Source organism: Phalaenopsis equestris, unplaced genomic scaffold, assembly GCF_001263595.1.
Source record: "Phalaenopsis equestris unplaced genomic scaffold, ASM126359v1 Scaffold000088, whole genome shotgun sequence".
Classification (NCBI taxonomy): domain Eukaryota; kingdom Viridiplantae; phylum Streptophyta; class Magnoliopsida; order Asparagales; family Orchidaceae; genus Phalaenopsis; species Phalaenopsis equestris.
In genome coordinates, this window is record NW_018164530.1 from 1,012,126 (window position 1) to 1,028,123 (window position 15,998).

The following is a 15,998-nucleotide window of genomic DNA, read 5'->3' on the forward strand; positions in this document are numbered from 1 at the left end:
TGATGTTATCTTATGCTATATATGGAAATAGTCAATTTATATATGTTATATGCATAACATATATGGTGACAAGGAATGTCAAAGAAAAACTCTCAATTAATATAATCAATTATAACATCATATTCACAAAGTTTGGCCAAATATTTTTCATTGTCATAGTTAATATTGCATTATTGACTCACATCATTTAATACATTCGTAGAGCCACGAATATTCACAAAAGAAACTTCACAATAATATTCTAAAACATATGTAAGACTAGCAATGTCTCATGGCATGCGACTCTCATTACATCAATATATATAGCATAGTATCTTTTTTTTTTTGAAAAAAAATCAAATCAATCTATATTTGTAGTCCAAAATGATGCAATTAATCTTACTTTAACATATGTAGATATATACAATAGTGGTCATAGAGCTCAATAAAAAAAAAATCAAAACTCTAAGTTATAATTATTTTACAATAAGTAAAACAACATGCACAATTATTTATCACATCTATGAGTATAACATCATCACAAAACATATATAGAACATATGTTATTATAAGCTAAACATTTTTGGAAATTATGTTTATCAATGAAGTATGATATGCCAATCATAATCATAATTACATGTATGTATCGACATGAGACATGAGATAACTATAATAGTGTAACCATGACACTATAGGTAACAATTCTCATTCATAAATTCTTCTTTCATTATAATAATGCAAACCATCCTAAAAATTATTTCATAGTTGATTAATATAGCATAAGTAAATAAATTATAACTTTATTGATACAAAATAATTTCCATTTAAACTTTTACTATCCATCTCCACTTACTTACTTACGTGCCGGAGAAAACAGCCTAGTTGTTCCCCGCTCCGCCATTGCCGCCAAAACCGATATGTCGGCCCGAAATATCGGACTTACTTCCACCTCCTCCGATTCATCCGCCGCCAACAGCCGCCACTACTGCGACAGCAGCACCGCCGCCGCCGCCGCCTCATGTTTTCCCACAAAAGGGGCCACAGAGATCCGAATCACCATCGACCTAGTCGCCGCTGCTCGCCGCCATCTCTTCTTCCTCCGCTCCGTCGCGTGCTCCACTCTCCTGCAGCACCCCGCCGCCATCCTCCACTCCGTCCGCCGGTCTATCTATCTACTTCTATGTCTCTCTTTATCTCTCCCTCTTACGGAAATTGAATGAACGTTTGGCTTCAGGTACGAGGAGATATGGATGCCGATGATGGCGGATCTATCGAACCAATCGTCTTCGGTGCCGATGCTCCTCCCGCCGCTGGATGTTGAATGGGTCTGGCTTTGCCACTGTCTCGATTCGGTAACTGTTACATCGTCAACTAATCCCGTTTCCGTTTGTTACCGATCTCGACATCAACGATCTTTCACCGCAGGAACACTATCGCGAATACTGTGTTTCCAGATTCGGGGCGGTTATTGATCGGCCGGCGATTCTCGACGAGGAGAACGAGGATTACGCCGCCGACCGCTGCCGTGAGATTTGGAACATCCGCCATCCATCAGAGCCCTTTGAATTCGAGATCGATGCGGATAATTCATCCGACGCAGATACCTCAAATGCGATCTCTTGTAGCGGGATCTTTGCGTCCGTGTTTAAGCGCCGCGAGCTTTGTTCCTTCTTCTCCGATCCTTTCTTGCCGGAGAACGTCTACCTCGTCCCTGCTCGGAGGAGGTACATAAATTTTCTCTTCCTGGTGAAGAATTCGGAAGTAGGAAGCTTTCGGATGGTGCCAGCAGCAGATATACGCCTTATGTGGCACACTCACCAGGTGATTCCTCACCGTAAAAGATTGTCTTTTTTTTACCTCACGGAAGGTGGTTGTTGGTTCCATGAATTTGATCTAATTTTGGCGGCCGTAGCAGAGTTTCCCGGGAATTTATGTGACTGATATGGAGGGAATGGGAGATTTTGGGAGGTGGGTGGTGGGGTTCAATGATCAGGTGACGATGGAGGAGGCGGAGAAGACGATCAAGGCATGGGAGGCTGCGTTCGACGATCCATACGAGCGAGCTGGGGCAGCTCTATATCTGCCGGCGTCACCAGGGCGATTGTTCTTCAACTGGGATGCTTTGAACAACGATGTGAATCGCCATTACAAAAGCCTTCAACCAAGGTTCCTTATGGAGGTTAGCACTCTCTGTATCGCTTAAACCACTCTTTCATTTTCATAGGAATGGATAAAATTGCGTTAGGAGCTTCTGGTTCAAAATTGGGCCACATGGATGAAAGTCAAACGAGCAATATTGACTGCCATTTAATCTAAAATAAGGGACAAAATTGTCATCTATGGTACAAAATAGTGGTCATGTTGTTATTCTATAATTTATATTTTTGGATCGCATGGCTTTTAATTTTGCGGATTTGTCTTGCCGTTCTGAGCCAAAAATGAGGAGCTCATGGCAACTTTTATCACTTTCCAAGTAAGAAGTTGTTCTGGATGTAATACCATTTTGAATGTTTAGCCTGGTATTCTGTAAATTTTAGAGACAAATTAGGATATTTACATGACAACCTTTTTTAAATTGTGTTGATTTCTTCCTTGTAAAGCTGAAAGGCATGCAAATTTCAGAACCATCTAGTAGAATATTAACAGTTGTCCTAAATTTGCAACAAATATTTACTTATGAAGACTATGATTTTCTAGGAACAAATAAAGACGTATCGACGACAATCAAGCTGTTGGCGTTCTTCTCGCCCACTATCACGCAGAATGGGGTGGATAGTTGGCCTTTAATAAAGCTATTATCATCATGGTTGTGTGTGGAAGAAGATGATCTATACCTCTAGGTTGCGTCGGTCTAGTATGGGTTAGTTTAAGCCTAATTAGACTTCAATACACTTTGTTTTAACATGCCAAACTTCTTTCTATTTGTTTAAGCCAATCTCTGAACTGGTTTCACCAATACAAGCTTGTTTGAATCATCGTTGTCATCGTCATCTTCAAAGTCTAACATAGGATGACTTCTCTATTTCAAACTGAGATCTTCTTTGATTTTTCTTATTCCATTTCGACAGTTTAATATAATCTCTATACCATCTTTTTGGTATTTTTTTATTTTCTATAAAAAATCTATTTGAAAAGACTTTTTTATTTAAAGATAGTTTTAATCATTTATTTTATAATTTAACATATTATTAACATCATTAAATAATTTATTATTTATATTTTTATTTTAGATATTGAGAATTGAGAATTGCTAAAAAATTAGATTAAACCTACTAATAATTTTTCTTTATTTGGCTAAAGACCAATTTGAATACCTTTGAGCCAATCTTGATGCAAAGTTTGCTCGGCTCGAGGCTAAGTCATTAATAATATTATAAGAAATATCTTCAAAATGAATGAAAGAATTCAAATTTATTAATCACTTAAATTGCTAATTAACACCTAATATTTATTACTTGTTTTTCATACATTATATAAGGTTACTTTTTGTCTTCAATAATTCACTCTTGAGCCATATCTATATTATAATTGTTCTTAATATATAGTTTGTAGTTTTTCCACACACATATATTTTAGCATTCTTATTTCTGTTTCGCTCAACTTAAATATTAGTTATTTTTTAGCTGCTTAACATTTGGATCCACACATCATCATATTTAATTGTGATTTTGTTGATAATACTTTGAATTCTCCAAGATATTCTCTTATCACACAATTTATTTGACACTTCTCCATTTTAATTATCCAATTATAACTCTAGAAGTCATCCTTTTATTTATTCATTATTTTGTATAATAGATCAAAGATAATAAAGCATATCACTTATGCATTACTTTATATTTTGATAATACTAAATAATATTTGTAAATATCATGCCTACTAAAATTTCAAAACTATATATATTTAGTATTCATTTTTCTAATTCTACATTATTTGTCTTCTAAATGTTCTCTCTATTGTTTAAATTTTTCATTGTTTGATAGATGCCTCAATAGTTAAGAACTTTGTCATCCATAAACCATATATTGCAAGGTAGTGTAGTTTTAATATATGTTAAAAGTATGTCAATAACCAATGCAAAAAGTTATGTACTTAATATTGAAAGTATGTGTAAATCTATCTGAATTTAAAACTGTTTAGTTGTTGCCAGACAACTACTAATACTAGTACATGCCCCATAATACATATTTTTAGTGCTGTTATCATGTCATTGGCACATACCTTTTTGCCTTAATGCGCTCTTGGCCAATTCTTGTATTACTCGAGTGTATGCATTCTCAAGCTTCATAAAAATCATATAAATACCTTTGCTTTGCTTTCTATGCTATTCTATTAATCGTCATATCACAAAAATTTCTTTCATAGTATGTCTTCCTTACATAAAATCAGATTTGTTCTTTGAAATTTATATAAATATTTTTAAGCCCACATTCCATTGCTCTTTCCCATTGTTTCATTGTAAAACTCATGAGTTTGATTCGTCTATATAATGACCACAATTTTGAACGACGCATTTGTTCTTAAATATCTACATTAGAATACTTCCTCTCTAATTATTTGACATCCTCATAGACTTCAAAATTATATTAAAAAATTTGTTCATCAAGTCACTGCTGTATCACCCAGAACTCTCCACAGGTATCTCATTTAAATGTAAAGTCTGAACCATTTTCTCATCTTCATTACAGCTAAACCCACTCCTTTTTCTTAGATCAATAATATGTTTCATTATGTTGTTCCTTAATCACTCCAAAGTAAGTTATTCCTTAGAGCTCTCATTTAGTTATTTCTCTAGGTAGGATTTCCAACTTTCTTTTATCTATTAATTTAGCAATTATATATTCATCTTTCTTTGGTCCAATTGAATAAAAAATCAGCCCACGGTTCCCCCTTTGGTGAATACTTTAAGATTTATGCTTCACTTTAAAAATTAGGATAGGCCAGACAAAGCTCTTTATGGATTCAAATTTTGTTTCCTGTTTTTGTTTCTTTTGTAGAAATTCCTAAAATATTTAATTTAATTATAGCTAAATTTGTAATCTTGCTGACAACTGCCACATCCTGTATAAGTTGTGAGACTAATTGATAACAAAATTGCCTTGTAAGAAAGTTGTTTAGCAGTGCGAAATAGTTAACCTGATGAGTTTTGTATGTTTTTCTAAGACGGTTTTTTCACAATGATCGATGACTTTAATGGCTATTACTTTAAAAAAAAATATTCATATTAATTAGTGGCTTTAATGCAGATTAATTTCATGTTAGTGCAGTCCTACATGGTTCACTTTAGAAGATTGCTTTCATTGACTAATGATTTTTTTGTTGTTCTTTGGGCTTTTGGAGAGTAGACATAAAGTACTTGCTTGCCCTTTATGTTGAGTTTCATTTTTTTCTCTATCCTTTTTCTCCTGGAGTTTAATAACTTTTTCTAAATCAATTAAACCTTTCTCAATCGGCCGTGTTCTCTTAAACAAAATTGTTTTATGGCTTGTTTGCTGCAATCATTTAGAATACATGTATTTTAGAATGCAAAGTAAAATTAATTCAATATATTTTGATGTTCCGAAGCTTTTTGATTGGCAGTAAAGTAAATTCAGGGAAACTATTTTTTTTGCTTAACTTGGTGCAAAGTGCAGAGTATGATATTTTAATAAAAAGACTGCATTAAGCTTTATCTCCTTAGTATCTTTATATAAAATTTTCTTTATCAAATAATAGCCTAACATTCTTCACATGCCCATTTTACTCGATTATTAAATAATCCCTTATGCAATTCTTATTTCTAAGGAAAATATACTCCCTCGAAAGATGATGCTAGAGAATCTGCTTAATTTTTTTTAAATTGTTTTTGGTGAACTCTTCATCATAACATTGACTATCATGACATCAAATATGGTTAGAGCCTTGCAATTAGATTACTCTCTTAAGTGTTTTATAGAGTGCAGTGTAAGCGTTCCGCCTTTTTTTTTTCGAGATAATTTAGCTGAATATTATTTGCATGATTTGGGCCATTTGAAGGACCCCCCTAATTCCAAATTAGAGGATCTAAGAGTACTTTAATCGGATTTGATTTCGGGTGGATCCTTCTTGATGAAATTCACTTTTTGATTCAATAGGGACTCAAATGAGGCAAATGTTGTGCTTGCATGAATTCATATGTGCTCGACAATTTGTATTTATGAGCATACAATAAACTAACAATAAGCTACAAAGTTAACAATAAGGAGGAGAAGAAATTTTACTATGAAGTTGAATTCTTTTTCGCTAAAATAGTTGTATGCATGAAGGAGGCTACTTGAATCCAAGTGGAAGAATCACTCTCTTCTTCTTGAATTTGTGGACGAGTATATTAGCTATTGTAATTCAAATGCATTTTCTTTTTTTCCCCATGTTTTTAATTACTATGGACTTTTTTATTGAAATAAAAATGGAATTTAAAAAAAACTATTTTTATTTCCTCTTGCATAAATTAAATGTTGGCTTCCTCTTCCTCTTCTGTTTCTCTCTTCGTCCATTTATAGATTCTTTAAACTTCGCTCTCTATCTTAGAGAGAGAAAAAGTAATGGAGCAAATCAAGGTCAAGGGAGAAGAAGGCAAGAGATCGAGGGAACTTATAGAAAAAAATCTTAATTTGTTTGGTAAAAGTAGTGGTTCTCTAGTTTGACTCCCATTTCCTTTATTCTTCTCATTAATTATGCACATTTTTATATAAGTAACTTCAGGATCTAAACTCCAATCTCTTATCATGCATGCATAAAATCATAAGTCTGCCCCTCCTTGCTCAGACATAAAAAACTCCATCCCGGATTTCTCTCACATAATATTAACAGAGTGAAGTGCCAAAATAGTCCCCTAACTATTTACATGGGATTATTTTAGTCTTGAAGCCTATAAAATTGTCAAATTAGTCTCCAAATTCTTTAAAATGGGGCTGAAGTAATCCCCATAAAGGACTCTTAGAGCCCCAATTTGAAGAATCTGGGAACTAATTTGACACTTATATAGACTCTGGGACTGAAATAATCCCATGTAAATAATCAGAGGACTATTTTGGCACCTTACTCTTTAACTATGTGTTATAAGCATCGAGCCTAATTTTCTTGAAAGTTTTATTCTCTTTTGAATCAAGATGATCTTTTCAATATGTGCTAGAAACTATTCCCCTTACTATCGGATTATATTTGGGTATTAGATCCATATATTAACATTCCAAATTGAGAGTAGATTTGTATTAGACCTAACACTAGTCAATCTTTTGTGTCTAGCAAGTAATATTTGGTCACTTGCTTGAACATGCAGTATATTGGTTGTAAACAAAGTGCAGACTCCTGGCATGAGCATTATAGCAGTTCTTTTCAGCATCATTTGTTGAATTTTAAGTCCAACTTATTAATTGAAAGAAATTTTCAAGATTAATAATATTTTGTTATTTTTGATGATAATAAACTTTTGTTGCTTTCTTTGGACAGCTGAACTCAGAAATTCTTTGCTGCAGGTGATAGTATTTCTCAAAGGCAAATGGGGAGAAAAGGAGAGTCACAATGTAAGCAAGACATTTCTGAGAATGAGAACATTTAGATCTCACAAGGAGTTAAAACTGGACAAGTCCGTATGTGAGTTATCATCTTCCGAACAATGGAGGAAGACATGGCACCTTTATTGCGAGTTTGGCACAAGAGGCATCGTGATCGAGGTTCGCAAACACGGAAACAGTTTACTGAAAAATAAAAAATTGATTAAAAAGACATATTTTTACTGGAATGATCTGCTCCGTTCAAACTCATTGACAGTAATCCGAGAACTTGAGTTTGAACGTAGGGCTTTGTGTTCAGTAACACCCCCAGTCCAAGCTCCATACTTGCTGAAAACTGTTCCAGATTGTGTGACTGATGACTCTGGTGCTATGATCTCAGATGTTATACTAAGAATGAACCGTTATAGGCCGCAAGAAGGTCGCTGGTTATCTCGAACAGTGCTCGATCATGCTGGAAGGGAGTGCTTTGTTATTCGTACACGGTTGATTTTTTCTTATGGCTTTAAAAGGTAGTTATAATTTTGCAATATGAATTAATTGATAGAGATTTAATGTACATGTGTAGAGTAGGTAGGGGGTTTTGGAGGAGAGGAGCTGAAACTCCAGTAGCCGTTAAATGGGATGATAGAATTGTGGAAGTACGCGAAGGCCAGTGGTCCTATGTTGCCAGTTCTGTAGGTTATGCTCCTGGTAAGAAGTCACTTGTTTATAAGTTTAATTATGAATGGGGTAAGTGTTAAAATAGTCCCCTACTGTTTATATGCGGTCATTTTAGTTCTAGAGTTTATGAAAGTGTCAAACTAGCCCCCAAATTTTTTGAACTGAGACTATTTCACCTCATATTAAAAGATTTTGGGGATTGATTGACAATTTTGTAGACTTTGGGATTAAAATGACCCTCAACAAAAAATTTGGGGACTATTGACACTTTTTTCATTTTTGGCCTGAAAAATAAATGACTGAATTAAGTTGTTGTGATCAGCAAAGGTGGTTGGTACTGCAATTCCTGCAAGAGATGATTCAGATGAGAAGAAGATAGTTTGGTCATTGTCTACTGGAGATGTCTTGACAATATGTTGGGAGCATGGATTGAGTTTTCAGCTTCAAAATGAGAGTTCGGATGAATCAGTATAACAGCTCCCTCTTCTACCTTATGTTTTAATTTTTTATTTTTTTTAATTTGTATTCTTTTGAATAGTTTTTTTAACTTGGCGCTCTTCACTAAAGATCAATGAATGGCTCATTTCTCTAGCATAGGGGTCTTTACATACACACCAATCAATTAGTATATGTTTACATATTAGATTTTTACTTATATGAGAGGGTAATTTAGTCTTTTGCCCCTCCTGAAATATCGGTTTTGCCCCCCCTGAAATATCATTTTGTTCCTCGTTACTCTAGTCCCTCCCACGTTGGGTCTAGGGGGCAGTTTGCCCTGCCTTAAAAAAGATGTTGGTTCCGCCCCTAGACTCAAATCATTAACATCACATAAAAAATACTACTATTATTAACTTTTTAATAGCAAAATACACATTTTCATGAATAGGTTTATAATACCAAAGGTTATAAATGTAATTATTAAACTTTAGGTGTTTGATATGTAGATACATAAGAATTGTGTGGTATGTACAGAAATTTCCTTAAATATTATAGCTTTAATATAGAACATTCACTTACCGAAATCTTCTAAAGGGGAAAAAATTCAGGATATCTTATAATCTAAATTTGATTTGGAAGTGTTTGCTTTGAGATAAGTGCAATAGATGATCAATAAGTTATCTCTTGTATTGCTCTCATCTCAATGCAAATCCAAAGGGTAGAAAACCTTCTTAACCAGTTTGCCGTAGGATACCTTATCAAAACTTGATAATGATAGCTCTTTCTATTTGTTGGATTTACTTTGAGATCAGTGTAATACATATTTAATTAATTAACACATATTATGCCCATCTTAAGTAAATTAAACGGATAGAAAACCAACTTAATCAAATTTGGGTCTGGATATATCTCAAATCAAATTTGATCATGATATTTCTTTCTATCCCTTGGATTTGTTTTGAGTAAATGTAATACATTGTTAATTAATCAACATTTATAGGCCACTCAAATTAAAGTAAGTTTAATGGATAGAAAGTTATCCCAATCAAATTCAGGGCAGGATATCTCAACCTAAAATTTCCCTTTCTCTTGGAGGACATCCATTCTCTTGCTTCTTAAATATTTTAGGCTTTGAAGCTTTCATCATATGCAATTGTTGTAGTACTTGTGAGATAATCTTAAGACTTTCTTACCATTAGCAATAGTTTCAACTAGGCTGAGAATGATCCAATTTTGAGTCAATTCAGACCTGACTCGAATATCTATATAAGTTTTTCTCAAATTTGAATTGAGCTAACTTGATAAAATAAGGGCATTTAAATGCATTGCACCCAAAATTTTCTTCTTGCATTAAAAACACCACTATTTGAAGTTTTAAAAAGTTAAATGCACATTTTCATGCATGTATAAAGTGACATATATACATGTAAAAATAGAAGTTTTGGAGTTAGATATGTAAATATATTTTAATTAAGTGGTACGTATATAAATCTTCTTATAAAATATTTAACACACACACATACACACACAAGCACACGCACATACATACATATAAATACATACATTCATGCATGCATACATACATACATATGTAATATATCTCTATCACTTCGGGAAAAATACTGATTAGCGTCGAACAATTCTACTGTTAATAGGACAAAATTTTGAAGCAATGTTCTATTATCGGTGGATTTACGCCAGCCTTAACTTCGACGCAAAAACACGGGTCGCAAACATATTAGCAGTGGAAAATTCCAATGTCAAGATTTTGCGGCGAATTTTGCGGCTGCATTTATCTGACATTAGTATGTAGCGACGGAGAACTAACAAACGTAATATTTAACGTTTGATTTTGTGTTGGAACGTTTTGATGCAAATTGGAGCATGATTTGCGTCGCAATAATCCATCATAGAGATGTTTGCGGCAAAGTTCATCAATAGTCAATTAGCGTTAGAATTAGCATCGGATTTGGTAAACGCTAATTTCTGTCGACCATTTCGATGCCAATCTGATGTAAACATGTAGCGAATTTAAAGAAAATGTAAGAAACCAATCAAAATTTTTACACCTACATTTGCTATTTAATCATCACCAACATAAACTATAGCTCACAATAGATTTAACAAACATAAATTGACAATGAAAGCAAATAAAATCATTATACACCACACAAAATCTAAGAAACAGTCTATTTAACACAAATTTTCTAAAATGTAAATGAAAAATATATATTTAGAATGTTATGTCCAAATATCAAATAAGAAAGAAACTATATAACCTCTACAGGGCATTCTCATCACACTCATCCTTCTCTTTCTCCTCATGCACAACACTAAGCAGTCACTTTCTACGGCGGTCTACAACTCGCTCCAGGTGCAACAATAACCTTAAGCCTCTCGAATGATCTGTGATCCATATCGCATAGCTCATCGAGCTCCTCAGTCATTGCAATGACATGCCTGACAAGTTCGTCATGATCTAACAATGACACATCTGACCCCGAGGTGATCGGGAGTGCTCGACCTCATATACAAAACCCCTAGCGCCCAAGCCATAAATCCTCCTCTTCTTCTTTCCAGTAGCTTGCCTCCCTGACTTGTAGTCAAACTGCTCAAAAAAAGACCGACTACTACTCGAGCTCTAGCTTTGGCTTTGTGTGTCCCGAGTGCTCTCATAGTTATTCTACATGTTATGAAAAATGAAGGCAATAAAGTTAAAAAACAGGATTGAAAAATTGCAAATAAAAAATAACACAGATTTACGTGGTTCGGCTAATTACTTACGTCCACGGTGCTACAGAGGATTTTAGTAATTCGAGAATTTACACCCATTGATCTCCTCGACGATTACAAGAAAACTTCTTTTCTCTTTCTCTCTTCCTTTCTCTCTCTTAGCTCTGAAGAGGACTTGGCTTAACACTTATGACAGACCAAAAAAGACTATTTAAACGAAACGGGAGAGAGGTATGTGGAGAGAGGTAGGTGGGAGAGAGGTAGGTGAGCCACAAACTCTGTATATTTAACAATTCTCCCACTTTGAGAATAAGACACTGACTTCACCATCTACAGGATGCATCATCTGCTGGCTGTACCGACTTTTTTCTTCAAGCATGATATCCTTCACTTTCCTCGACCTCTACAACTCATGACTCTTGTTTTCACCCTGGAAGACCAACTGAAGTTGAGCACAACTTCAGTTTCTCAAGAGTAACATCCTTAGTCGACATATCAACATCAACATAGTCTTGTACCTCCAAGCTATTTTCTAGGTTACTCATGTATCTACTTACAACTCCCACTGCATGGGCAATATCCCTCCTCAGCTAAAAGTACTTTTCAACAAGTCCAGTCTTGTACCTCTTACTACCATCAAGCGCAGTCTTCACCGGGTACACCCACTTGTTCTATAATGTCTTCTTCTTTGGTGGAAGTTCTGTCAGCTTCCACTTGCTCGATTTTTTCATCTTTCAAGATTTCTTCATAGCTCTGTGATTCTCCATCATCTTTCTGTAGAACAATAGGAATGAGTGTCCCGGACCCACTCTCCTCTTCACTTCCATCACTGCCTTGCACTGTGGCCTCTGGTAGATCAATAAATCTTACTTTTATACAACAACTAGAGCCTCCAAGAGATGTCACTGGAGAAGGTCTCCACACATCTGTGTATACAAGATCTAGTTTTCCTCCTATTGACGCTCTGCCACCTTTCAAGAAATTGACCTTCTTTTGTTTCCCCAAAATGAACCTTTGACTCATATGTCCACGCCTGAGTAAACTTGTAGTCATATATGGTGTGTCAGTTTTTTTTATCCCGAGCCAGTAATAATGCTACTTTGGTCACCTTCCAGGTGTTATCTGAGAACATTGTTGAATGACCACCCTCATTGAACTGTCCAATAGAAATGAGGTTTTTCTTTAACTCAGGAACGTGTCTGACTTTTTTGCAAAGTCCATCTGCTCTTGTTAGAGAGTGCAATATCAACGTCTCTCATCCCCACCACGTTCAGAGCTTTTCCATCAGCCAAATATGTCTTCCCAAAATCGCCTGCAACATAATTTCACATCAACTCCCGGTAGGAAGATGTATGGAAGGAAACCCCTGAATCCAATATTCAGTCACCAACGGAATTGTGAATTGTCAGCAATAGTGCATCACGTATTTTTTCAGCAATAGTGCATCACGTATTTCTTCAGTTACGACATTTGAAAAGAGTAAGTACCGGATAATTCCATTAATAATTTGTCAAGTATTGAGTGAATCTTACCAACTTCCTCTAGTACTTGTGGAATGTGGCATTTGTATCCCTTTTGGTACTATGGTTATGTTGGGCCTTCTCCCCCTACAGCTGATTATCGGGAGTGGCTCAAGCTGTCGGCTGTCCAGATAGGCTGCTCCCCCTTCCTACGGGTCATAGTAAACATATCATCCAGTCAATGGCTGCTCCTATCATCAAAAATTCGTTGAGTCTGCTGGTGATGCTCAAGTAGCCAGTAGGATCTATGCAAAAAATATTACACAATGTTTATTAGTATAAAAAAATAATTTTAAATTATAATTATAATTCAAATCAAATGATTTTACCTCGAACTATGTGAACTACTTCCCAAACCGCGATCAAGATCTTCTTCTAGGAGATATATGAAACATCATATCTACTTCTTATGATCTTCATGATACGCGTGATGGGTTGCCTGGAGTGAGAGAATATGAAATGGAAATTTCAGTTATACTATGTAGCAAAAAGTATTGCAAATTATTATAAATTTGCGTTACTCATGAATCTCCCTCTGGTGTAATGTATAACCGATTTTCATGCCACAATATCAATTAACTTCTCATCTATTCGAAATTGTCTGTATCCAAGAATATATTTTGCATGATTCACTTGAGACCAACCATTCCAGAAGATGTCAATACATCATTACAGAGAACATAACTTTGATTTCGACAACAAAAATATATTTTCATATATTTTTTTCACTGAAATACATGCAAATCTCATGCAGGTTCTGGTGCAACCAGGAAGAAAACTCCAATACCAAGTCAGCGAAACCAATCCAGAAGAAGATCAGCACTACATCACCATAGTTAGGTCCAACCCAGCCAACCCAGATGGCAAAGCCACCGCCTTCTCAACTGGAAACTCCAAGCAGCAGAATTCCTGCCTGAGGAAGATGCAGTTTTTGTTCTCCTCATCAACATGGCTGTTCTTAGAACCATCTCTCAGATCAGAAGAGAAGACATTGGTGGTCTGCTTGTCCGTCGCCGCGTCCAAGAAGTCGGTCCAGGAATAAGAGACTGGGGTTCTGTTGGCCTTCCGGCAAACTACTCTCATGGCATTCTTCTTCCCCAGTTCCAACCCTGGTACTGGAACAAAGCCGACGAGGTTTTGGCTCCGGCAGAAGCTAGTGATTGGCGACGGCAGAAACATAGATATTCGCCTGTTGATGGTAAAGATGAATTGTACAGAACAATTATAGTTTTTTGAAGAGGGAAGATAAACCAGTGAGGCTATTTACAAGAGTATGTTAAAAATGTCAAATGAGTTCCTAGATTTTTTAAATATTGTTAAAATGGAAGCAGACATATTTCCCAGTTAGTTGTTATTGAGTGTCTGGATTTAGTTTATTGAGTTAGTTTAATTGTAGTGAGTTATTGCAATGCTGGTTTGCTCTGCACAAACTTGCTTACTCTTGAGTGGTTTGCATTAAACTTGGAATTTATTAAGATGTAGTTATGAATGATCTTGATTAGAATAATTAATGGATAATTTAATAGGATAATTGATTAATTAGACTGTTTAAATGAATAAAAATTTTATTTACATGTGAAAACAAAGAGAATGATGTGTGATTCCAATGAGATCAATATTTATTATTATTGTTTTTTTTTCTTTTCAGTCGAGTTTTTTTTTTCTTTTTATGGAAGATTTAGAATCTGTTTGGGGTGGTAGTTTTCGCGCAGCGTGGCCTGGGGCTGCTAATTTGCGTTATTTTTGGGTGACATTTTGCTCGGGGCGGTCGCGTTGTTTAGCAAAACGCTTGTTTCTTCTTCGATATGTTACGTGCTTGCCCCTGGATTCCACCCCTCGTTCCTTTTCTGCTCTTGCCTTCCCTGCGAAACTCCTGCTTCCTCTGTCCTAACCCGTCGTTCCGAGCACCATTTTTTTCCAGTATCTCCTTTCCTTATATTCTCTTTGAAAATTTTTTGTTTATCGTGGATGTGCACTGTATAGCAAATTTTTCGTTCATATTTCCGGTATCATTGTTTAGCATATTTTTCGTTCATGCACACACATTTTGAACTGAACCAGTGAAATAGATGACATCGGAAAATTACTGTGACGATATATTATATATAACTACTGATACTCTTTGGGGTATATAATGAGAAAAAAATGTAAGAAAAAGCAACATATCATCTTTGTCATCATTTTTATGCTTACTGCTAGGAAACATATGTAGTTGTGGTCTGTTTGAGCGTGCTCATGCAAACCGAATTGCAAATGTTATGCTTAGAAAATCATATTTTTCAATCGCACACACACTCTGAAATGAGACAGTGAAGTACATTATATCAAAAAATTACTATGATGATTTATCATTAATAGGGAAATTATTAGGAGAAAGAGCAACAGATCATCTTTGTCATCATTTTTATGTTCACTCCTAGAAAACATATGTAGAAATTCATGTTTTATTACTGAAATTCAGGACTAATACCAATTATGGAACTCTCAGGACAATAAAAACATATATTTCAATCACAAACACACTCTGAAGTGAGGCAGAGAAATATATAGCATCAGACAATTACTGTGAAAACATATCATACATAACTACTGATAACGCTTAAGACATATAATGAGAAATTATTGAGAGAAAGAGCATCAGATCATCTTTGCCATCATTTTTGTGCTTGCTGCTAGGAAATATATGTACAATTTTATATAAGTGATTTGTGCATCTAAATTTTTGTACTGTTATATAGTAAATTTCTGCTTATAAAGTATCAAATATATGAAGATTACAATTATACTATAAACAGTATTACAAGACAGAGGCAAAGAGGTCATTTGTCCAAAATAAGTTGCCACACTGTTGTTTTCAATTTACTGAAACAACCAGCCAGCCAGCTTCTCAGCAACAACTTCCTAGGGCAGCTAAGCTGCAGTTGATAAGCTCATAAAATGCAGCTGTTCCAAACAGACTCATAAATACATACATCTCAATTCCTTTTTATAGACATATCCAAGAGCTTCATTTTATTTTTTACATATATGTCACTTTAACAGGCATGAAAAGTGTATTTCATTTTCTAAAATTTAAACAATGATATTTTTATTTGATATATCCCTAACTTAAATTATATATATATATATATATATA

The 15,998-nt window shown here is 34.9% G+C and overlaps 1 protein-coding gene across 1 annotated transcript; it reads left to right on the plus strand.

Moving 5' to 3' along the window:
• The first annotated feature begins 796 nt into the window (after positions 1 to 796).
• On the plus strand, positions 797 to 14,225 carry LOC110019943. The gene is given in 9 exon segments (XM_020717839.1): positions 797 to 1,141; positions 1,214 to 1,331; positions 1,405 to 1,800; positions 1,895 to 2,158; positions 7,473 to 7,993; positions 8,077 to 8,201; positions 8,494 to 8,639; positions 13,617 to 13,734; positions 13,737 to 14,225. Coding segments are annotated over 9 exon segments (2,295 nt in total). The 5' UTR covers positions 797 to 896; the 3' UTR covers positions 14,099 to 14,225.
• Positions 14,226 to 15,998: the final 1,773 nt, after the last annotated feature.